This window comes from Leuciscus leuciscus, assembly GCF_965113295.1.
Source record: "Leuciscus leuciscus genome assembly, chromosome: 14".
NCBI classification, from domain to species: Eukaryota; Metazoa; Chordata; class Actinopteri; order Cypriniformes; family Leuciscidae; genus Leuciscus; species Leuciscus leuciscus.
This window is the reverse complement of record NC_138738.1, coordinates 12,214,218-12,239,732: the sequence shown is the minus strand read 5'-3', so window position 1 is coordinate 12,239,732 and position 25,515 is coordinate 12,214,218. Positions and strand designations below refer to the sequence as shown.

The window sequence follows — 25,515 nt, the reverse complement described above, 5'->3', positions numbered from 1 at the left end:
TTTGTGTGTGTGCTCTATTACCAGAACGAGGATGTAAACATTTGTAAAATTTCCAAACTATAAATATATTGTTAATTTACACTTTGCAGACCACATAAGTTCTATGTTGATTTACAGTCTGATGGTTACTGTGAGATAAATAGCATTGAGCCTAATTAAATGGCTGTATTCATAAGCTTTAAGTTTAGAATTGTATGCCACACCTAAGCAAACTATGTTTAACGGGCAACAAGCAAAGACTAGCAGTGCTTGTCAGTTAGAACATAAGAAAGTGACGCCCAACATGATTAACAAATTTAGAAAAACAAAAACAAAGAAACATGACTGCAAACCTTTATTAAATAACTGGAAATCAGATAATTTATATATAAAAATGAGAGTCTAGACATATTCATATTTTCCATTTTTATTAATATTTTATTTAAATACCAAAAAAGTATAAATTTAAAAATGCATCAGTTGCTAAAAAATATGATTGTATTGTAAAGGCCATTTTGAATAGAAAACAAACAGCCAAAACATTCTGACCATTAAACTGAAAACAAACACACAAGTCAAAATCAAAATCAATGAAAATAAAAACAGAACACATTTGTGGTTCTGTTCAGTCATACACTTTGGCATCCTGAGTGGTAGGATTAAAAAAGCCCATTTACTTAAACCAAAAAAGGTTTGTGTTAAAAAAAACTTTCTCTACCAGGAAAATGTCCAGTTGTTGTTTTTCTCATAGAATTCATTTTTATTCAATAAAAGGCATATAATTTAAAATCACTTCATAATGCACTCAATTTTAACCTGACCTTATCACACTGATTTTTACTACATGTGAACATGACAGGAAAAGTGGAAGCTTGCATACTGAGTTGTTTTTTTGTCCATCCTAATGACAAACACTCCTCTGATTCTGTGTATAAATGTAACAATATCCACTGCACTACCCTCTTTTCCTTTGTTCTCTCAATTTTGTTTTTCTCCATCTCTCTATACTGTGTTCATTTTCGCAGCTGTTGAGGTCCCAGCATGACTTTATTGATGAAGTTCACAATGGCTGTGGCTGGCTGCTCTGGGTCGAGCTCTGCAAACAGGTGACACACATTTCCCAAACCACCACTGCGCCGTGCAACAAATCCAAACATCCTATAGAAAACAAGTAAGAATCAGACCATGACAGATTGTTAAACTGCTTAACAATCCTTATTATACTAAAGGTTCGTAATTTTGTTTTGGAGGTCTTCTACAATAGGTTTACATGCATCAAAGGTTAAAAAAACACTTTAATTTTCTCATAATATGCATTGCAGCATCACCTCTTTTCTCACAGTGTCTGAAAAGGTTTGATGATTTGATCAAGGATCAGGGGCCTCATTTATAGCCGTTGCGTACGCACAAAACAGGCCCTGAAAGAGGCGTACGCCACTTCCGACGCATAAGTTGTGATTTATAAAAACAAACTTGACGGAAAAATTTGCGCACCTGCACGCAAACTCTGACCCATGAACGTTTTGGAGATGGAGCAGTTTGGCGACACCGATGGTGAGCTGGAGTTAAATGTCTTTTTGGTCACTTTTAGACAGAAAATCTAAAGAAAATTAAACATATACAGAAAGATAATACAAATATAATTTCACTCACCAAGCCTGTCACTTGAAGCAAATATCCATTCTTTCTTAAATGTCCGCGCCAGCGAGCGCGTTGGGCCGTTTAGTGAAACTGACGCAAAACAGTTTAAATAAATAAAATAATGATTTAAACTATGTTTTACTTCTGATATAAACATTTAGATTAAATATGTCATTCAAAGTAATGGAGTTAAACACTTAAACATGAAATCATTACTGAGAAGTAAAAAAAAAAAAGATATTCAATCAATAGAAATATTTGTTGTGGATGCGATGTTTTTTTTAACACTTTTCCTGTGGCGTGCTGTGTTTTAATGTTTTAACCACAGAGATAATTGCTTATCATGATAATACCAGATTGTCTGAGAAAATAGTTTCGTGCAAATAATGCACAAGGCATCTGTTTCCATAAAAAATATAAACCAATTAAAAATACAATTCGGCCAGTGGAAAAGATTGAGAAAAACTTTCTCTGAAATGTATTTTACTCTATTTAATTTATGTATTCAAAAACAAGGCAAGGATAGGCAACTACATGATTTTTATTAATGTAGCCTAATGTGTCTTGTACCGTTAAACGTTATCACGTGGATGAATAATAATCATATGCAAATGATATGCAGATGAGGATCTGCATAGTAAAACTAGGCGTTGTAAGCTCCATATATGTTTATTTCGGGGTGGAGACGCATGTGCGCACAATCTTCCGCTGACTGGGATTTATAAAGTGAATTCTGCGCGGGTTCTGGCGTACGAACGGATTTATAAGTCTGAATGTTTTTTGCCGTACGCCATTTTTGGCTTTCGGGCGCACGTACACTTTTAGTAAGGATCCTACGCACAGTTTTATAAATGAGACCCCTGATCTGTCTAAACCCCTCCTTTCCAATAGCTGCTTTGCTCTGATTGGTCAGATGGCCCAGTCTGTTGTGATTGGTCTACCTCTTACAGCGTGTTTCGGAAACGAAACAGCCATTACTATATCTGAATTTCAGCTCCGGAGCCTGAATTTTCAGCCAGTGAAGACCATATGCATATGCTTTATGCAAATTCGTTACAAACCATACGTAGGTTCGTGCAGGAAGTATGACTGGAGTTACTGATGACTCGTTTCAGGCAGTTCAGAATTGGTTCTTTCTTTTGGGAGACAATAACTTTGATCTTTGCAGATCTAAACAGCTATATAACACACTACATGAAAGGTAATATCCGAAAAAGCATAAAAGGGGCACTTTAAATTAAGAAATCACTTATTCTGAGCGGCAAAAAACAAGTTGTCTCACTCCTAAATTTACATATTTAGGAATAAACTTCCAGAAAACATGAGAAATGCTACACCAAAAGAGAAATTGTGTAAGTGTAAGTGTATAAGTAGAAGCACTTACTTGCAGGAAGTGTTATCAGCATCAATCCACCTGGCACGCACACAAACACACACACACACACACACGCACGCACACACATACACACGCAGAGGCTAAGCAACATGTACAAGCAGAGCAAATAAGAGAGAAGCTTAAAGAGGGCAGGAGAGCCCTTGTGCAAAAAAATAATAGCATGTTGATAAACTTGATAGATCAGCATGAGAGTCAAACCCTCTCCTCTAGACATGTTCACTATACTACGTTCAAAGCAATACACGTTGGCTTGGCAATTGGCAGAGTATATGAACGATGCAGTCTGTTGTAGATTGGAGTTGTATTTTTCTAATGATTCCATCTTGAATTTTACCTTTGATCCAGCGGATCCACACTGCTGAAAGTCACAGTATGAATAGGGTAGTGTCGCCTAAAAAATAGTCTGTATAGAGAAGGAGAGAGAGAGAGAGAGAGAGAGAGAGACAGAGAGAGAGAGAAAGAGAGAGAGAGAGAATGAGGATATGGATTAGATTCTTATCTGTGTCATGACTATGAAGACTGTTTTTACTTTTCAGTGTCTCCGATTAATGTCTTGGGAATGAGCCATAAAGGCATGTGGTTTGCTTGAATGTCTAAAATAAGTAACTTTAATCTCATACTTGAAGGACGGTACTAAAAATATGCTTGGGGAGTGTTATTAATAAAGCCATGATACAATGAATGTTGTTTTGCTTGGCGAAGCAAAACATACGTGTTATTCAACATGTGTGTTTGTACCTGCGCTGATTATCAGTGAGGGTGATGCCCTGTTTGGACACTTTGAAGTGGACGACTGTTGGCGAAGGACGAGGCTCCTGGGTCAAAGTACACTTGGTTGCCTTGGAGATGGCTTGCGGGCCAGTCAAAGATTCAGTTTCCACTGAATTTAGGTAGAGAACATTACAAGCTGACAATGAGAGAGAGAGTGAGAGAGAGAGAGAGAGAGAGAGAGAGAGAGAGAGAGAGAGAGAGAGAGAGAGAGAGAGAGAGAGAGAGAGAGAGAGAGAGAGTAAAATAATAATATTAGAGGGAGAAAAGGGACATTTCTGCCATGACAACTCTCTCAATGGAGCTGCTGTAAAGCCAAACAATCTCTGTTACTTTAATTTCCTATTATCACTGTAAAGCTGCTTTTATAAATGAAGGTGACTTGACTTGACTAAATATGGCAATGTTGATATGTTTGGTATTGGTGGAACTGATCCGCTTCGCTGCTGCTGTGAGAAAGACATGCTGCTGCTGTATAATATAGCACACATGAATTACCCGTAGCAGATCTATACAGGTGGAGCTGGGGAAGGTGAAGGGTTTCTGAAAGCGCTCTACACTGCTAAGGCAAATACTGACCAAGTATTTAAAGGTTGAGCAGCGAGCTCCTTGGCTACTGATACAGGAGGATCCAATCAGCTGTGCCCTATAGAGAATGATGTGATCGCAAATAGATTGAGTAAAGGCCCTATCAGCCTTTGCTATCTAGAGTTTCATGACAGAACTTTGTATTAATTTGTTTCATATTTTTATTTTTAATGAAATATAATTAATATAAACTTTGAAGTTTATCACCAAGCTCTTTTTTTATAAACTACCATTCAAATGTTTGGGGTCAGTATGATTTTTTTTTTTTTTTGCAAGGATGCATTAAATTGATCAGAAATGACAATAAAGACTTTTATATTGTTACAACATTTCAAATAAATGCTGTTCTTTTGAAGTTTCTATTAATCAAATAATAACAAGCTTTTTTCCACCAACCATTTATACATAGAAAAATTAAGTAAAAAATAAACTCACCTGCCCCCTGTTTCAATAGGTCAGCAGCTGTGCTGGTATTAGTTCCACTTTGCAATTCCTGCAATTCACCAACAAGATCTGAAACGCAATCAGACAGTTATTATACACTCACTATGAAAAAAATGTATGCATTGCCAAAGGTTTAAATGTTTGTATGACCTCTATCTGGGATTCGCAGTACACACGGAAGAGACACAGGAGAAATGGAGTGCTGATACACCAAAGCAGACAGGGAGCCTGGGAGGAAAGAGAGAAGATTCATAATACAAAATCAACAGGGGTCACTGTTTTCAACGCAGAGCATTAGAAAAACATCCATAAACCAGGCATAATCATCTTTGTCTCACCAAAATATGTTTCATTTTGACAGCCTTTGATCTTGACACCTTTAGCGCCACTCTCAATCAGGAAGTGCCTAACTAGCTGCTCCTGTGGGTTGCCCGTCTCACCATGGTTACTAGCGTGGGCTGGAGGTGTGGTGACTTTGAGGGCCAATCCATATGCGCCTTGGAATGAATTACTATCCCTAATGAGAAAGCAGCCGGGCTCCTTATCTTTCAATACTGCAATAGCTAAATGGGGAAAGAGATATTTTGTACTTCTGTTAATAGAGGCACAGCAATATTTCTGTAATATGCATCGTCTCCTATAGAATGATAATTTAATACAACTATATTTTTAAATGTTTTAATTCCTACAATTTATTTGCTCATTCAAATATGCTCAGGTTTTTCATTTTTTTATTGCATTACTATGAAGTTGTTCCTGGGTAGATGCTAGTTTCTTCATGACCGCTTAAATTATTAACACAAACACCTGGGTGTTTAATACTTGCACTGAGATTAATCGTATTCGATAATATTCTGACCAATAAGAAAAATCGATAATTGTTTTCATGTTATGGCTGATAACTGATAAATGGCCTATATTTAAATTATATTCCATTTTGTCTAAGCAATTAAAAAAAGTGGAAAAATGCAGTAAATACTATAAATAGCAAATATCAACTGCTCAATTGTTAATATTATTGCAAAATGTAAACTATATCATTGCTTAGCTCTAATATGCTAAATTCGACTATAAGGCATGAAGATCATGATTTTCTGTAAAGCTGCTTTGAAACAATATGTTTTGTAAAAAGCACTATACAAATAAAACTGACTTGACATTTAACAGTGTTACTAGATTATTATTGTTTTTAAAGATTCAATTTAGGTGAGCGTTAGATAACAGCAAGGTAATCTAAACGTAAAAACAGGAAATGAGCATTTGCAATTAAATATCTAATATAATTAAAGGAACACTCCCCCGTTTTTTGAAATAGGGCTTATTCACCTTCTTTCCTACATTTAGATAGGTGGGCAAATGCATTTTTGTCTCAGTGCATGCGTTGTTTTAGTTTGACAGGGTCGGCGCTAGCTTAGTTTAGCACAATGAATGGAATCCTTTGTTGCCAGCTAGCATGGCCTGAGTAAAAGTGATAAAAAAAAAATAAAAAAACACCTAATTACTTATTGTGGCCTGCATATTCACAACGAGTACAAATAGCGATGCAGATTAACACTAGGCGATTTCCTAGGCAGATATTGACTTGGGACTATATTAGGGGGAAGCACAGGCGAAACACTGCTGCTTAGGCGAAGCACTGCTACTACACCGGGAAAAAAAATAGAGTAAAAGTTACTGCAGGATGGATCAACGCCGTGAAATCCTCGGTAGCTGTGACACAACTGCGGGCACGCTCATCTTGATCTGACGCGCTGAGCCTGGTCATCGATGGCAGAAACTTGTCCCACTCTCCACAGCACAGACACTATTTCAGTCGGGATAGATTGGCATATTCCCCCTCATTCACACCACCAGTTTGTGTTGGCTCTCATCCTCACGTCCTCAGGCTGTTGAGCGATCGCAACCTCCTCCTCCTGTCATTCTATTTCCAAAGCACGCAGCTCATCTTCTGAAAACTCAGGTATGGTTCTGGCTCTGGCTCTTGACTGTCTGAGAAGTCACCCTCTTCGTCTCTCACAAAATTAGCCATATTCATTGCCATTCATGTACTGTAGAAAAAATAGCCAGCTACTATTCACGCCGGTATGTTGACGGAAGTCGTGGGATTTCATGTGTTGCGTGATATCTCTGCGCCCAAGCAGCAGTGCTTCGCCTGTGCTTCCCCCTAATATAGTCCCAAGTCAATATCTGCCTAGGAAATCGCCTAGTGTTAATCTGCATCGCTATTTGTACTTGTTGTGAATACGCAGGCCACAAGAAGTAATTAGGTGTTTTTTGTATTTATTTTTATCACTTTTACTCAGGACATGGTAGCTGGCAACAAAGGATTCCATTCATTAAGCTAAGCTAAGCTAGCGCCGACCCTGTCAAACTAAAACAATGCATGCACTGAGACAAAAATGCATTTGCCCACCTATCTAAATGTAGGAAAGAAGGTGAATAAGCCCTATTTCAAAAAATGGTGGAGTGTTCCTTTAAATACTAAAAAAATCTAATACATTTCTAATGGTACCAATAATATATTATCCAAGGGTGTATCCCTAATATATAATATTAGTGTATCCCTCCCTAATATATAATAGTTAAACTGTGTAGAGCATAGAATGCCATAATCATGGGTTCGACTGCCAGAGGATGCATACAAAATCTGCCAATTGAATAAATGTAAATGTACAAAATATTGACGCAAGCACCATTAAACATGCAGATGTTCTCACCCTGGTCTCTGGAGATGCCCGGTTTGTACCAGTACTTGGAGCTGTCTTGAACAAACTTGGAGCTGAGGCGGTTCTCTGGCTCCTCCACACCACTAGAGGGGGTTACTTTGCAACTAGAAGTGGGAGGCAATTCACTGGTGGTAGAGGAGAAGGACACATGGAACTGGGCAGATAAAATCGAAGGTTTTCCAGCTGATTTTACTGAGGAAGTGCCAGTGCTATCAGACATGTTCTGAAGGGGGGGTGAACGTTGTTTTTCAGGAAGAGGAGGTTGGGGTAAGGAGGCCGGGATGGTGATTGCAGTGTAGCCCGTGTATGGTACATGAGGCACTGTCAGAAGAGGGTAGCAGTATGACACTATAGGGAAAGAGGGTGTGACGTAGCCATCAGGGTCAGGCGACGATGTTGTCAGGTCACTGTTGCTGCTTCCCTCATTGCAGTTGGTCAAGGGTGTCAGGCTTCGCCTTTCAGCATTTATGTTGAATGAAGGGAATTCAGAAGTGGAATTTCTCTCTGAAGAGCAAAGAGGCGGCTGAGGACTTGTTGAGGTTGAAGTTGAGGTGTAGAATGAGCCAGGGCGCTCCCCTTTATCCTGCACTGATTCTGGGACTCGGTTACTGAGAGCTCTGGGGTTGTGCGTTTGTACATGCACTGACTCCACACCCTTGGATAATGGTGGGTTACTAGTGACAGCGGTGTTAGATGTAGAATCTATTATCTGTGTTTTCTTCATCTTTTCCTCTGCTCCACTGGCAGTGGAGACAACTGTGATCAGAGATCCAGGGAAAGTTTCACCCTCTGGGGCTTTGCTTTTTATTGGATCTCTTGCCTCCAATGGTCCACTGTTAGAATACACAGATGGATTTAGGTTGATAGTAGGCCTACATTAAATTCAATCTGACTTCAACTATCAAAATAAACAACGTGGTTGACATGAGATTAATGTACATGAAGAAACATAATTACCTGTCCCGGGTAGGATGAGAAAAGGCATCAATGTGACTTTTATCAGCATCTAAGACCTTAATACTCCTATCTACAAAACACACAACATAGAAAGAAAAATTGAACAGATTAGAAATGAGAAGAAAGCTGAAAGTTAAAGGGATAATTCACCCAAAAATGAAAATTCTATCACTGTTTACATCATTTAGTCACATGGACTTATTACTATGTAACTTTTATGCCACTTTCTGTCCTTTTCGGGGCTAGACAGTATCAATCACCAACCAATTTTGTTTACATTACAAAATATCTGGTTGGAAAAAAAATACTGGTTTGGATGACTTGAGAGTGATGAACAGAAGTATCTTTTTTGTTGTTGTTGAACTATCCCTTTAAATATACACTACTGTTCAAAATTTGGGTTTTGGAAAAGGTCTCATATGCTGACCAAGGCTGCATTTATTTGATCAAAAATACAGTAAAAAAAATTGATATTGTGAAATACTGTATTATTGCAATTTAAAATATCTGTTTTCTATTTTGATATATTGTAAAATATAATTTATTCATGGCAATCTGAGTTTTCAGTAGAAATTACTCCAGTCTTCAGTGTCACATGATCCTAAGAGAACTCATAATATGGTAATTTGCTCAAGAAACATTTCTTATTACTATCAATGTTGAAAACAGTGCTACTTAATATTTTTGTGAAAAGTCTTTTTTCAGGATTATATGATGAATAGAAAGTTCAAAAGAACAGCATTCATTTGAAATAGAAATCTTAAACATTATAAATGTTTTAAATCTTACTGACCCCAAACGTTTGAATGGTAGTGTACAGTCTGACACTTCATTTGCATTATATAATACCACAAATATTTCTATTATATACATCTAATAAAAATTGTTTTAGGAACACACTGTTTGGCATAATTTAATGACTAATGACAAACTGTGTCAATGTGATTACCATTAAGGCCATTCTGACTCTCTTCAGTTGAGGCACTGTTGTGATTGGCTCGTTTTGGAGATGGCGTGACAGCAATTGGGGAGGAGTTTGGGGAATGACTGATGGAGGCGTAACCAGGACTCTCTCTGAGCGCTTGTGGAGAGCAGGGACAAGGTGGATGCGGACTGTGGTAGCCACTGCTTTGAGGGCTGGGATATGGACTGAGTGGTGTAATATTTTCGGGTTGGGTGGCTGTGACATATGCCGCTTGATCTTGTTTTGGGATAGCGTGGCAATGTCCGTATGATAATGTTACTGGTGACATCGCTATTTTGCGCCGCCAGTATTCGGCCTCTTGAACTCCCTCCCAATGAGACTCCACTCTTCCATCCCTCCAGTGCATAGGCACCTCCGTCCTAATCCCAAACTCCGCCTGTCTAGACCAAGGTATAGCTTCTAATTCTCTGCCACGTAAAGAGTGGAGGGCAACGTCCTCTCGTAAGCGAGAACAATCCCTGCAGGAGCACGATGTTGGCGATGTCGTGCTGTAACGTAACTCTCTGTATGGACTGGAGAGCAGTGACTGATTAGGGGATAGAGAAGGAGGGATGATGGCATGGCCCTGAGGGAGGGCGGAGCAATGGAACAGAGGACATGCCTCCCCAGTGAAGAACGCGCGTGTCTGTGGAGGAAGTGTGTGGGAATGGGAGGACTGTGAGTGGGAAAGTGGCGAATGAGGGTGAGCTTCTTTAGGGGGAAATGAGTACAGGTGTCTAATGGTTTCTGGGCAGGGATGGTGCAGACAGCGCCCTCTTTCCCATAAAAGATCCGGGTGGGATACACACAGGTCTCGGACTGACAGTGGGGCAGTGCGGCTGCAGGGAAGTGTGTAGTGTTTGGGGTGAAGGGTTTGTGCAAGTGCATTCGGGTTGGTCAGGTCTGGGCCACAGAATGAATGAGTGTGGGAATACGGACGACCATAACAAGACTGAACGGGCCGATCTGGTCTCAGGGGAGAGCCGTCGCAATCGTCAAGAATTGCGGTTTCTCTGTGTCTTTCCCTGTCTTCGTCCTTCTCCCTTTTTTCTCTTGGAAGTGGAGAGAGGGATTCTGGCGGTGCAGATGAGCGACTTGCATCTTTGCTGAGTGAGAAAGGCTGGATGGAGAGATGAATGGGAGGACGAGGGGAGGAATTACTGGGTGAGTGTGTGGAGGTTTTGATGGAGGTAGGGCATCCGCTGGGACTGGAGCCTTGTGCTCGACGCTTCTTCACTTGAGCATACAGGCTACCGTCCAAAGGCCCACGTGTGTGACAGATATCTAGAGATCACAGGGAAATACATAGACAAAACCATATTATTTACAGTCTCATGACTTTGGAGTGAATGAAAAATGTCTCAGTGTCTTTTTGTCCCGGAACTCATTTTTTTTACCAGTAGGGAACCCCTCAAATATTGATTATTTATTGATTATTTTGTTTTGTACTTTTTGATATTTTTGTTTGTCACTATGGCTGTCCACACTAGTGTGTTTTCATTTTAACACAGAACTGTCCATACTAGACTGAGTGCACATACCCTCAACACTATCCTCATGGTGAAGGTTAAAGTTCTCATACGAGTCCCAGCGCACAACAGGATCTGTGGTGCCATAATCCACAGATACTCCCGGCTCATTTCCCTGTACCTCCCCACCTCAGAACACAAACACACACATACAGCATTAAGACAGTGCTAATACATGGAAAAACGGTGGAAGAGTTAAGTTGATAGATGTTTACCTCTCCTTTGCGGGCCAGAAGAAAACATTAACTCCACTGTGGCGTCTGCAGGGAAACGCTCGTCTACACATAAACAAAAATCAGAATGATAAAACAGAAAACATCTGTTATTTCTTTGCTTTTGAGAAGCTGAGGCACTGGAGTGGGCAGTCAAACAAGCAGTGCAAGTATTTACCTGTGCAAGCATGGTCAAGTTCCACTTTGCCAAAAGCAAGCTGAGATCCATGAACACTACAGGTGTGAAACTGGACTCTGAACACACATTCTCTCATACACACATCTGAGAGACGGTGATAACACTTCACCTAAAGACAGACAGCAAGAAGAACATTTTTACTGAAGGAAATGTGTTGCTATTCCGCACAAAACTTGCAAATACTTTGCTTGGGTGTTGTGGTTGGTTGCCAGGGCGTTGCTATGTGGTTCTCATAAGGTGTTCTGAGTGGTTATAAAAGTGTTGCAAGGCAGCTGAGAGGGTGTTCTGGTTGGTTGGTTGCTTGGTGGTTAATGGCCCACCAGGTGTCTGTGAGATTATTATCCAGATATATGGCTTGGGTTTTTCACCTTTTTTTATCTTTAAAGGGATAATTCACCCCCCCCCCCCCCCCCCCCCCCCAAAAAAAAGTCTTTCCAAACCAATTAGACATCCGTTTCATCTTCAAAACACAAATTAAGATATTTTAATGAAACCTGAGCCTAAATTAAATCTGTTCATCATATAAGGTGATCATATCTCTTCACAAGACTTGTATTAAACCATTCAATTCATGTGGATTCTTTTTACAATGCCTTCATGATCTTTTAGAATTTTCTATATTTCGGTTATCTGGACTTTCCATGGAGGGACAGTAATATCTCAGGTTTCATTAAAGTGATCTTAAAAGTCTTATGGGTTTGAAATGACATGAGGGCAAGTAAATGATGACAGAATTTAAATTTTTATAAACATTAATTACTCACCCTTAAGACGGAACACAAATTAAGACATTTTTAATGAAATCTGAGAGATTTATGTCCCTCCATTGACAGTCTAGGCAACTGACACTTTCAAGCCCCAGAAAGGTTGTAAAGACATCATAAAAGTAATCCATGTGACTCCAGTGGTTTAACCTCAATTTTATGAAGCGATGCGAGTGCTTTGTTTGAGCAAAAAACATAATTTACCACTTTATTTACAAAATATTAATCTCCATCGCGTGTTCACGCAACAATGTCTGCTCTCACGTCAACACAACATGCATCCGCTGTGGTGCTCTCGTGAACGCGCGATGGAGATTAATATTTTGTAAATAAAGTGATAAATTATGTTTTTTGTACAAACAAAGCACTCGCATCGCTTCATAAAATTGAGGTTAAACCTCTGGAGTCACATGGATTACTTTTATGATGTCTTTACTACCTTTCTGGGGCCTGAAAGTGGTAGTTGTGTAGGCTGTGAATGGAGGGAAAGAAAGCTCTCAGGTTTCATTAAAAAGATGTTCATTTGTGTTCAGAAGATGAACGAAAGTCTTACGGGTTTGGAACGACATGAGGGTGAGTAATTAATGACAGAATTTTCATTTTTGGGTGAACCAACCCTTTAAGCCAGATAACTTGGCAAACTAATAGCACACACTTTTTCTCATTTAAGTTTAATACCTAGCATTGATCAATTCTAACCCCAAGCATTGCATGCAATATTCTGGTGTCTTATCATACATCTAATAATGGAATGATATTTTTAAATATGTATTTGAAAATATTTTCTCCCTTCAAAGCAATGGCTAGTGAGCAGGTTTTAGGAGCTTCTAATATAACAAGAATGTATTCATGTGAAATGCTTGAGTGTCCTCACCAGGATGTCTCCCTTCAGCAGTAGAGCTGGTTCAATATTCACACACAACATCTTACTGTTAGGGTTCTGAATATCACTGTAACACAAGCAACAAGAAGTCAGCAAATTATGATATCTGATTTGTTTTCATAGGTCAGTCAAGAGAGGACATGACATGTGGAGAAGAGAGGGGAAATGTGATTTGAACACACTGTGAGCCCGTTTGAAACTCACATTGCTTGGATTTCCTGCAGAAAAAACAATCTTAAACCAGCCTAAGCTGGTCAGGCAGGTCTTTGGGCTGGTTTTAGAGGGGTTTTGGACACTTTTCAGCCTGTTGACCAGCATAATACCAGCTTTGCACAGCTGGGAGACTAGCAACATTAGTATGGCCAGAGTGAGATCAAGATCAACTTAAAACAGCTAAGACCAACTGAATGGTATATATATTTTGCAGGGTTATGTGCCACAGGTCAATATATCAGAACGCACAGTGCCACCATGCCACAGCTCTGAAAAACATGTAACACTTAATGAGACTGATAAAATAGACCCACTTACTATTTGCCTGAAGAATAGACCAGCTGTAATGACTGATAAATTTTCAGAAAGGGAGAGTAACCTTCAAAATGCAATGGAAAAAATTAGGCAATGCAATGATGCTACATTCTGTCATCCTTTACTCACGCTCATGCAATTCCAATCCTGACTATGACTTTCTTTAAACATAAACATAAGAAGAAGAACAACAACAACAGAAGTTTACTTTTTTTTTTTTAAAGGTCGCAGTGTTTTTTTTGTTATACAAAAAAGGTCAAAGGCGACCAATGCTGTTTTGGATACCAATGGCATTCATTGCCATCCATAGGAAAAATAATTTGAAACATTCTTCAAAATTTCTTCTTTTGTATTCTACAGAAGAAAGAAAGTCACAGGTTTGGAATGACATAAGGATGTGTAATTCATCCTTTCATTTTTGGTTCAACTATCACTTTTACACATTTTAACATTTAAAACATTTACATAGAATTCTGTACTTTTTCACCTCCCCAAACTTAGTACAGACATTGCAAAATAAGGCCTTGGTTTGATTGAAAAGGGGTTTGTGTACCTCCACCAGACTGGTAGTTATGCAAAGCTGGAATATGAATCTGATGCAGGAAAAGTGGTGAGCTGTTCATCTTTATTGCACCCGAGAGAAGACCGGCAAAATAATGTATATACCTGCGATGACAGAGAGAACATCATGACCAAACTAGAACACGTTATTCTGGAACAAACATAAATAAACATTGGTCATACCTGTTCTGAGATGGCTGAAGAGAGGAAGAGATTTTATCTTCACAAAATTTCCTCATAGCAACTGTCGAGAGAGCCTGATCTGCCCTGCACACATACACCAGTAAGAGTCAAATCATTTGAATACCAATCATGAATTATAATAAAATGCCCACAAAGAGCATTTTAAGATTTTTTAAATGTTTTTGAAAGAAGTTTCATATGCTCATCAAGGCAGCACTTATTTGATCCAAAATACAGTAAAAACAATAATACTGTTAGTATTAATAGTATTACAATTTAAAATAATCATTTTCTGTTTGATATATTTTTAAATGTCATTTAATTCTGTGATGGCAAAGCTTAAAATAACAGCATTAAATATATATATTTTTTAACATTATACATGTCTTTTATCAATTTGAGTCTTTACTGAATAAAAGTATTAATTAACTTTTGTGAGGTTTGTGTTTAGGGGAATAGAATGTACAGTTTTTTTTTTTATTAAAGTCCACATAAAACATGGAAACCAAACAAGTGAGTGAGTGAGAGTGTGTGAGAGTGTGTGTGCGTAAGTACCCAGCTGATATTTTGCTATAGTGCATGTAAGCTGCCACAATCACCCCTGTTTTTCCTTTGTTTCCCTAAGAAAGTAAAAGTTAGAGAGAAAAGAAGACAGATAGAGAAGAAAAAGAATATATATAACAACTAATACTAATTTGGGGTTATGATTTCTATGACATGAAAATTTTATATTTAAATTCTCTCATCATTTACAAGTCTATATATTGGATCAGACGGATCTGGTTATTGAGTTCACAAAAGGGGAAGATAATCTTAGGAATTATACTAGAAATACAGTTGTATGGACTACTTTTATGTTACTTTTATAGTGCTTTTCTGTCACTTCAATCCAAATTCATTGCAACTGCACGGAAAAGAGAGTACATTAGTCTAAACTTTACCATTAAAAAGACAGTCATATGAGTTTGGAATGACTTTGGAGTAAGTAAGTGATGAAAGAATCTCATTTTTGGATGATCTATTCTTTTAATAAGACTGTGATGACATTTAGACACTTTTAGCTCTAATATTAAACATTAAATAACTTCTGATCTTAACCTTGCAGTGAAGTACAACCACGTTGTGGGGGTCAGAGTTAAGCCAGTTCTCCATGGTCTTGCACACAGCACATATTTTATCGAGGGGCGGGGCATGCAGATCGGGCCACCCAAACTCCTCAACCTGAGGCAGGGGAAGGGGTCATCCCAAAAATACAGAAACAGAGCCATACGTCAAAACAAGCAAGCTACAGAGTGACTTATTATATAGTATGCAAATCTAGATAATAGAATAACAAAGAGCAAGATACCTTTGGATTTAGGCTGCAGATGTCATGACGTTTCTCTGACAGATTTATAAGCTGAGAAGAAGTGAAAGAGACATAAGAGTGCTAATTCATGTGGAATTAAATCTCAACAATGATTTTAAACAACAATTCAACTGACCAAGAACTTGTCTTGATGTTTAGATTTCAACATGGCCGCCACTTCCTTAAGGTTAGCGCTGTAATGCTGTTCTTCCAGGTCAGACAGGTAGAGGACAGAGATGATACGCTCAGTGATGTAGGTCAGATCGAAACCATAATGATTGCCCATTAACTTCTCCATAACACTCTCCATGCTGTCTCTACTGTGAAACACACACACAAAAGAGACAAACACATGCAAATTTAAAGGAACGGTACGCCTGAAAAATTGGGCATATTTTGTCACCCACATGTCATCCCAAACAGGTTGATTTTCAAATAACCTGAAGGTCAGTAAGTGATGACAGACTGTTCCTTTTTCGGTGAACTATTCCTTGCATTCATGATGTTGTTCTTTTCTCTGTCATTCAGAGTTAGCTTTATAAAATTTGCTCTTACCTGGGAGGGATGTTCAGCTGGTTTTGAAATGGAGGCTAGGAGAGATCAGAGTTAATGTGAGAAAAAGGCAGGCAGATATGGTACAGACATTGCTTTTTAATTGCAATACATCAAACACAATTCATTTAACCGTTCTTTTCTGTTAATAATGACTTGTTTTGTGTTTGACTCCGGTTGTGTCTTTGTAAAAAATAGTTGTAATTTAAAATGAACTTCTTATTTCCTTTCCAATTGTTTTATTACATTCCTCTGATACGACCAAAAACAACTACATAAACAACACTATATTTTACAATATAATTACATTGTTTCTGCTTGGGGTCTATTTAATCCCAGCAAAAACACACTGTAGAAAACACAAGAAAACAACCGGCAGGAGTGGACTACAGTGTGTATAATCAATCAGAAAATCTTAACATGTGAAAATGCATTGCATTTATTCATGTTTCATTCCTGGCGTCTCTGTGACCCCAAACATAAGACTTCAACTTTAACCAAACATAAGATAAACAACTTCCATTTTTCCCCAGACAAATTCTATTTTAAAGGTTGATTGAACAAGTGAATGCATAAAAAGTTGACATTACACAAACATTTTTTATCTTTCCACAAGTCAAAAATGTCCTGAAGCTGGTTGCTTCAAGTTTTTGAGTATCTAGGTGAGATTTTGTTTATTATCAGTTCTTATAAGATTCATGAAGTCTCAATCAGATCCTTCAATATCAGTTCCGCTATTGAGTTAATGTAAATGTAATGTAGATGGACTGATTTTTTTAGATCTTTTTTAGATATTTGTTAAATGTTGGGTTAAATAGCAATTCACCCATAGACATTATGGAAGTAAATATCTGTAAATTAGTAATACTCACTGGATCTGAGATAACTTCACAGGGGACAGTGACCTGGAAGAAATCGAGATATGTGGAAACCAGATACACAGAATCAAACATCCTTGACATATAATATGGGTTTAGACATCAGAGACCATGACAGAGACACATAACAGTGTTTTAAACATACACATACGCAGCTAGCATACTTTGGGGCCACTGGGTGACTCTCCATTTAAAGACATCCTCTCTGTCCTCATTAGGTTATCATCACACCAGGGGACATCTGGTACTGTTTAACACTGTGTGCTAGTGTGTGGGTGCGCACATATTTGCACACGTTTACTCTGCTTCCTTTCCAGTAATTAGTTTAGACTTAACATTTTAACATACATGACTTTGCACAGGCTATATAAGGCTTTAATACGTTATGTAAAAGTTTGAGAATCCGTCACTGAAACCTGACCACCATTCTGGATATTGGAGGGTGAAAGTGTGATATTCTGATAGACTGACAGACATGGAGGCTGATGTGGACAGAGGGTGGAGACACGTATATAAAGAGAAACAAAAGCAGCTGATCTCTCCATCCAGGACGGATGAAATGCCTGCTGCATGGCTTTGCGAACTATTTCCACTACTCTATTTCAGATGATCAGCTGGCCTGTGCCTCCTCCTAATCATGAGTCTGTTTGTAGAAGTGTATTTTTTTCACCATGTAAGTCATGAATGTTCACTGCATTGCTGCCTTACATTGAAGAAAAGTCATTTTATTCATTATTTGAGCTCTATAGACTTAAGTAGATTGACTTTGGATTGCCCTGCTGGAAAACACAATGAAACGAACATGTTGCAACATACACTCTTAAAAATAAAGATTTAAAAAAGGGAGTTTTTACCTATTTTTGGTTCCCCTAAGAACCTTTCAGTGAACCATTCTTAAAAGAACCTTTTTTTTTTGCATGAAGAATAAAGCAGTGGAAAGGTTCTGTGGATGTTAAAGGATCTTCATGGAACCATCGATGACAATAAAGAACCTTTGTTTTTAAGAGTGTAATGATACAATTATATTACAGCAGAAAAAACAGATCCTTTATGTGGGATGAGGAAACACACAGGGGTTCATTAACTACATCCTGTTTAGCAGGTAGCAACTAATTGCTAGACACAGACACAATAACATGCTCTCACACACACAATCTCAATCACTAAAAAAAGTTAAAAGATAAATGTTCATCTATAATCCTTAATAACAATCTGATTGTATCTCTCATGTGTCAGTGTCTTACACTCTTGTTTCCACTTTCATCAATTGGTGATTCTGTCTTTTCTACAGTATTTCTCTCTGTGCCAAACAGATCATTTTTTCACTTCAAAGATAAAAAATATTATACTATCCAAAATGAAAAGTACACTAAATGTATAATTAACTTTTGCAATAAGCAATATGAAATCCCTGTTTAAAAAGTAAAAGTGTCTGTACCTTTCTCAAACGAGTCCAGTTTCCTAGAGTTCATATAGCACACACACATACACACGAGTGCTCTCCTCTCTTTCTCTCTCTCATTCTGATCCTCTCACTCTCTTGCTCCCACCCAACTCTTCCTCTCTCTCTAAAACCAGAGGGCATGCACAGTAAAAAGTATTCTAAGATCAAGTAAATGTTGCTTTAAAAATGTCCAAAGATTTACTTGATTATTGTAGTTTTTCATTGTAGCTCATGATGCATTAATTGAACCTGTAACACTTTTCAATAAGGTCCCATTAATTAATGCAATATAATGCATCACCTAACAATGAGCAATACATTTGTTAAAATATTTATTATTCTTTGTTATAGACCTTATGTAGCGCCGGCCCTTTTCAGCATTGCGCTCATTGTGTTCTGTCTTCCAGTCTGTATTTCCACAGAATGAAGGTAAGATCTTACAAATTTATGAATGAACCGCTCGTTTAAAAATCTTCCCGTCTACTGACGTTATGACATCCGCTTAAAACATTACAATGCTCATAATACCTTTCCTTAACTCTACAATAAGTAAATCCACTTCACCGATGCGATACCATAGAAATATACAGAGCTATTCTGAAGATTGCACATAAGTTCATTAATTCTAAAGATTCGCTGGTGCATTAAGGTCTAATACTATGGGGCTGTTGAATGCTAGAATCTGGTTGGTTGATGAATGTTCTAAGGATTGCAATTATTTTCAGGGAAACGCACGGCCAAAGTAGTTCCAGGCAGGTCTTGACCGCATTACAGTTCCATATGACTTCACCAAATGATTTCAGTTATTTCAGTTATTACAAATTATTTCAATTTTTTGCCGCAAAAATTACATTTTATTATGTATGGGAAGCACATACCCTCTTTCTCCCGCTCTCTCTCCCACTCAAACACAAACACACACAGTACAGACAAGCACTGGCACAGAAACATGTTGTCAGCACTGCTCTGATGATATTATCAGTAAAATATTAAAAGCCACATGACATTTCTCACTAGTGAGTTAATAAGGGCGCTGTTTTTGAAGCGGATAAACTTAGTTGTTTCGCTATTAGTAGAGACGATGTTGCCAAACAGTTACTTTTTTCCAGCATGCATTGGAGCATAAATAATTATGATTGCATTGTTTTGACACTTGACATTTTATGTCCATGGAAACTGTTGCCTTAATTTATTTAGGTTCGATGAACACAATTTTTTTACTGAGAAAAAAAAGAGTGCAGGAGAAATATGAAAGAGAAGGAGAGAACAAGAGGAACAGCTGTAGCGTGTATAACGTGTGGATACACTAGTGTATATCCGTGTGATGCACTGATGGCATCCGGTGACTGATTGCAATTTCTATTAATACCAGAGATAACCAGAGTTCATAACTCATCGGATTTAGACCTATTTGTACTATATTTGTGAGTGACACACATCACAAGACCAAAAGCCACGAAGATCATAGATGAACATTTGGTGCTACAAGGACACACACAGTCATTAGCAAGAAGTGGAATTATTTTTCAGCCAAATTTCCTTATTGTTTATAGCCAATACAGTGACAATCACAGTTTAGCAATATTCACTTACTTCACATTATAAGCAAACAGTAGTAACAAGATTTCAGCTGCGAGAGAAATAAACATACCTTTTCCTCGCATTTCGTATGCACTGCAGTTTTACACTCTGCAAGGATAAAATGTGGATTATATAAATAAATATTAATGTACATTATATGTTATATGTGTGTGTACATTATATGTGTATGTGATAGGTTTTGCCTTCAATGTGGGGACCAAATGTCCCACAAAGATAGTAAAACCTGAAATCACATACATTGTGTGGAGCAACCAACGGTGTCCACGAGTAAACGGCTTAAGAAACATGATAAAAATATATTTTAAAAAACAACAGAAGTAAATGTAAAGTATAAATGATAGAAAAGCAAATGTGTGTTTCACCTCTGCAGTACATGCCATGGCTGTCGAGGGTTTGTCTGCAAACAGCACAGTGGTGTTTCTTCTTGAAGTTCCTCTCTTTAAAGGAGTGTGAAGCCACTTTCTCCAACTATGTAAGCACACACACATACACGCACACACACACACCTCAAAATTATACAGTAGTAGATACATTTTCACAAATGTATTTATATTTGGATCTATGGTACATTTGGCAAGAAATAAACCCCAAAAAGATCTGCCAACCACAAACATGATATTAATGAGAACTGAGCACACATGTCCACACGCCCCCAGTCGTGGTGATATGAAGAGCACAAATCAATCACTCATACACTGGAGATGATGCATGAAATGTTTGTTTGTATTGGGGAAGAGTACTGTGATGATGTGAACTGTTTTTGATGCACTGAGCAGATGTTGTGAAAGACAGCTGGATGATCTGACCATCACTGAATGACAAAACTCTTTATTCTGTTGTACCCTACAAACTGGCTGATTTTTTTCTACTTAATTAATGACGTCTACATATTACCACCATTTCATCAACAAATTATTATGAATCCTATAGGAAAGCTTTAACTCCATTCATAGCAATTATAATATTTTGTTTATGAAATTAGATAAGATTTTTTAAATAAGTCTCTTATGTGCACCAAAGCTGTATTTATTTGATTAAACATACAGTAAAAACAGTATGTTGTAAAATATTATTAAACTTTAAAATAACTATTTTCAACTTGAATTGTTTTTTTTAACGTAATTCAGCAAAGCTGAAGTTTCAGCATCATTACTCCAGTCTTCAGTTTCACATGATCCTTCAGAAATCAGTCTAATATGCTATTTGGTGCTCAAGTAACATTATTATTATTATTATTATTATTATCATTATCATTGTTGAACAGTTGTGCTGCTTAATATATTTTTGTGGTAGCCTAATGATAAAAAAAATGTAGGATGCTTTGATGAATAGAAAGTTCAAAAGAATAGCATTTAATCGAAATATATTTATATGTCAGTAACAATGTTACAATCACTTTTGACAGTCTTTATTTTCACTTTCGTAAGATTCTTACAATTCTCACAATTCTTTAAATCTTACTGACCACAACCTTTGAAAGGCTCAGCTTGACAATGCTGCCATCTACAGCCTGTACATGGGAAGTAAACAATCGCTATAATATTAGCAAGCGCGTGCTAATTCATATGGGTTGTATAAAACCTTAATCGATCTGCCTAAAAGTTTTAGAGGAAATATAACTGTTCAACAATTACACAGGATGTTTTAAAAAGCACGCGTACAGCAGTTCACTAACAAACTAGTGCAAAGTTCCCCTCATAGAGGTTATGTTTACATAGCCTACTACGAGCCTGTGACATCCAAATATTAAATGTAATCCAGATAAAAGAGAAACTTTTTTTCTTTTCTTTTTAAACGTGGTTCTTAACAGGCACATTTTCAGCTCTCCACCCTTGCTCTCTGCAGCCAAAGTTTGGCTCATGGATAAAGCATTTCCCTTCACATATCCAACACCACAGCTTTCTCCTCATGCCTTCTCACTTCTTGAAGAGAGCAGAATGAACTCACTGTTTAGGTTTCTAGAATTCTCCCAAAGTCAAATGTACAGGCTATAAGAAAAAAAGAAAGAAAGAAAGAAAGAAAACTCCACTCTGCTACTGTTACTGCTTACATTCTGAAATAGAGTTTTGGCCCTGCTAATAGGAATTCTCTTACACATACACACTCACATTCCGGGCAGGAGTAGACGGGAGCAGGTGGGAAGGCCGAGGTATGCTTCCACCGTTCCAGAATTCCACCGTCTATTTTTAACCTCTTTCTGACCAAAGGATCCCTGGGAAACCTATGTGTTTGTGTGCATGCTTGCATGCGTATGATAATCTATTTGTCAGTGTTATGGAATATATTGCCCATTGTCAACACCATTACACACTTATGACATGGAAGAGTTTGTCACTGCGTACAATGAATTGTGAAGTGGAAATATTCCCTTATTCTATTTCCATGCATTTAAATCTCTAAGGAGGTCAATTTTCCACCCTATAGGTTAGTTTTCTAAGGGCACATAACATGCTAAAGCTGTCTGACCCCAAAGAGTCAACCTGCCACCAAATGACGGACATGGAAGTGTGATTGTGAGTGAGCGTTTGTGTGTGGGGGTGAATGTTCACTGACAGGAATATCCCTTCAGCTACTATTCAACCTTTGCAGCAAAAAAATAGTTTTACATACACTTCATTCACTTTCAATTGCACTGTACATTAAACTGCATTATAAGCAGAGACAGGGGTCTAATATTCTAAACAGAACCACTTAAAACAAGAGACAGCTGACAGCACTTAAAATATACACTTTAACTTGAAATTTTGTTGAAAAATAAAATAAAATACTCCTATGGAATGTCAACCAACTCGGGAACCCCAAGAGTAAACAAAAAAGACACTTTATAATAAGTTAATATGACTAGGCTATATAGCTAAAATTATAGCCAATATAAATACGCGACAACATAATATAATGAATAATATAAAATATAATGGATAATAATAATATATTATATAACAATTATGGTTGATGCATTTGGAAAAAAAAATACTCTTACATGATTTATAAATCTAGATTAATGCTAACGTTTCAAGCTGTATTTAATGAATATTAATGTATCATGAATGAACATGAATTAATAATGAACAAAAGTATAGGCCTATTAACATTAAAGTAGGTTAATGAAATTATTATAATAATTTTTTTTTTTTTTTACAAATGTTTGTCAGTTCATGATACTAATGCATTCACTAATTTTAATTAACTGAACCTCATTGTGAAGTTTTACTGTGATAACTTTTATAAAGTACATTAAACAGATTATAGTTATAAAGTTACAAATAGTGGCAGTACTATACGTTTTAGATTTGTTCTCCATGGACAACCCTGATTCTAAAGATTGCAAATATGGAATGATTTACAGAAGACATAAAACATAAGCATTGAGGGAGACCCAATGCAATCATTGCCTGAAGAGCTTCTTACCTATGACCCCATGTGTGCACGCAGACAGACACACACACACACACACACACACACACGTACCTCTGTTAAGCTGAGAATCTCTGCATCATCTGTGAGGTCTCGTGTTTTCGGGGGGTCCGAGGGCTGGGAATTCCTCTGTTTAGCCCACCGCTGCTTGCTGAAGACACAACCCATTCTACTTCACTTGCTTTATTCCTCCTTAGATATCCTTTCCTTCTCCTCTTTACACTTTCTTAGCACTTGTTTTCCTTGGTCTTCAGTCCAGGTTGCTCTTTGTTTTATGTTTCCCGTCTCCTCAAGGACGTCTCGTTGTTCCTCAGTGTCTTAGCGTCCAGTTCCAACACAGAATCATATCTCTCACACCATCTTTTCCACACATTCTCTCCAACTTCCAACGTCTCCCTCTAAGTGTCTCTCGGGGTGTCCTCCCTTTGACTGTCTCTTGCCCCCTCACATGCACACTATGTAACGCCCTCCTCCGTCTCTATCGCAGCTGTTTTTGGCAGGCTTACGTCAGACCCTTCCTCTTCTCAGGCACTTGAGCTCTGCTCACCCACTGGGAGCCATCACACACACACACACACACACACACACACACACACACACGCACAACCCCTAAGGCTTGTATTCCAACATCTCTCCACCACCCAGTCCCTAAGTCTGCACACAGAGAGAAGCATTAGGTCTTCTGTTCCTCCTCATCTCTGTTTTTTATTGGCAGAATGAGACAACAAAGCATCTGTTCTTGTTCCTTCCCATCCGCTCTTTAGCTGTACTCGCCTCGCATCTGCATGTGTGGGTGCAATACTGAATAAGTTACTGTGGAGCACATGAAACCACAAAACTGTTCCATGAATAAAATTCCATTCATAATTTTTTTTTGTAAAACAGGGTGAGCAGTAGCTCCAAATTAAATTAATAAAAAGCTACAGGGACCAACTGAGGTGACCGTAGAAGTTGTAAGACTGCAATTAATGAAATTAATGAAGGTTACATGACTGAATCAGCATACTATAATACACATATCAGTAATATGGCTGACTTTTCAGTGTACATTTACTGGACTATACACCTGCTGTGTGATACTGCAATTAAATTAATTGTGTAAAATAAAATGCGTCTGATTATTGCCTAATTGCCATAAATATACAGTTCTGGAATTGCATAAGATTCCATAAAGTAAGTAGGCCTACTTGTAATTAGATACTCATAATCAGACTACGGAACCTTTTTCTTGATTACAAAGTCTTCCAACTTATTCCAAGTTTTGCGGAATTGCAAGCACAGACCAGCCACTAATCAGATGGCTAATTACATGGAAAATTGAGAGGCCACAGAGCATTTGACCACTGGATTTACAGAAATCATTTCACTTTTAAGAAGTGTTTTCTCAAAAAAATTCTTTCTCAAAATTTTTTTTTTTAATTATTTCAAAATGTTTATGATTTATTTATAAGCTTTTCATTAACCTCACAAATCCCCTCTAGTTCCTTAAGGAACCCTGACATAATGTAGGCTAATATTAAATGAAACTTTTTTTTTTATGTTCTTTATGTTGTTGATCAAATTTATATTTTGTTTCGGTGTCTATTTTTATATCAATATGGTACATTATCCAATTCAACGTGATAAAGTTAGGTCAAAAGTTATTTTAAAAGTAATCAAAAAACAGTCATTATATTACCTTAAATGTGTAGGCCTAATGTAACGGATTACTGTAATTTGTAATCAGTAACTGACTACAAATTGTAGACTAAGTAATCTTCCCAGCACTGCACATATATTATATAATTAAACCTTTATGGCCTCATGTTAGTCACAAGACGAGGTCAGAAAGCTCTTGTGATTATGCAATTATGCAGTTTTCTTTTAAACATTTGTTTGTGCACACCACAAGGCTATTTAAGTGATCTGAAATAAAGCTAATAGATTGAAAACTTTTTATATAACAAAAAATACCA

General features: G+C 37.5%; 1 protein-coding gene across 6 annotated transcripts; it reads right to left on the bottom strand.

Moving 5' to 3' along the window:
- Positions 1-707: 707 nt before the first annotated feature.
- Positions 708-25,241, bottom strand: tns2b (tensin 2b). Of its 6 annotated transcripts, none has more exons than XM_082137229.1 (26): positions 23,615-25,239; positions 20,509-20,614; positions 20,196-20,233; positions 17,095-17,127; positions 16,226-16,260; positions 15,807-15,990; positions 15,671-15,721; positions 15,421-15,543; positions 14,878-14,942; positions 14,323-14,406; positions 14,132-14,244; positions 13,582-13,642; positions 13,042-13,117; positions 11,383-11,512; positions 11,208-11,270; positions 11,005-11,121; positions 9,449-10,747; positions 8,500-8,569; positions 7,534-8,375; positions 5,155-5,379; positions 4,967-5,044; positions 4,808-4,885; positions 3,755-3,923; positions 3,351-3,419; positions 3,005-3,034; positions 708-1,137 (listed from the first exon to the last, which is right to left on the bottom strand). In XM_082137229.1, the coding sequence occupies exons 1-26, from the start codon at positions 23,726-23,728 to the stop codon at positions 993-995; spliced, it is 4,398 nt and encodes a 1,465-aa protein (XP_081993355.1). In that variant the 5' UTR covers positions 23,729-25,239; the 3' UTR covers positions 708-992. The 6 variants fall into 6 exon arrangements, with proteins under 6 accessions (XP_081993355.1, XP_081993356.1, XP_081993357.1 ...); XM_082137230.1 differs by having other exon boundaries at positions 15,807-15,987; XM_082137231.1 differs by lacking the exon at positions 3,005-3,034 and having other exon boundaries at positions 23,615-25,241.
- Positions 25,242-25,515: the final 274 nt, after the last annotated feature.

Coding starts and splice junctions, on each gene's coding strand:
- tns2b (XM_082137229.1), bottom strand. CDS start 23,728: ATGGGTTGTGTCTTCAGCAAGCAGCGGTGGGCTAAACAGAGGAATTCC. Junction 8,376..8,499: donor TCTCATCCTACCCGGGACAG/GTAATTATGTTT, acceptor GTATTCTAACAG/TGGACCATTGGAGGCAAGAG. Junction 3,420..3,754: donor CTCACTGATAATCAGCGCAG/GTACAAACACAC, acceptor TTCTCTATACAG/ACTATTTTTTAGGCGACACT.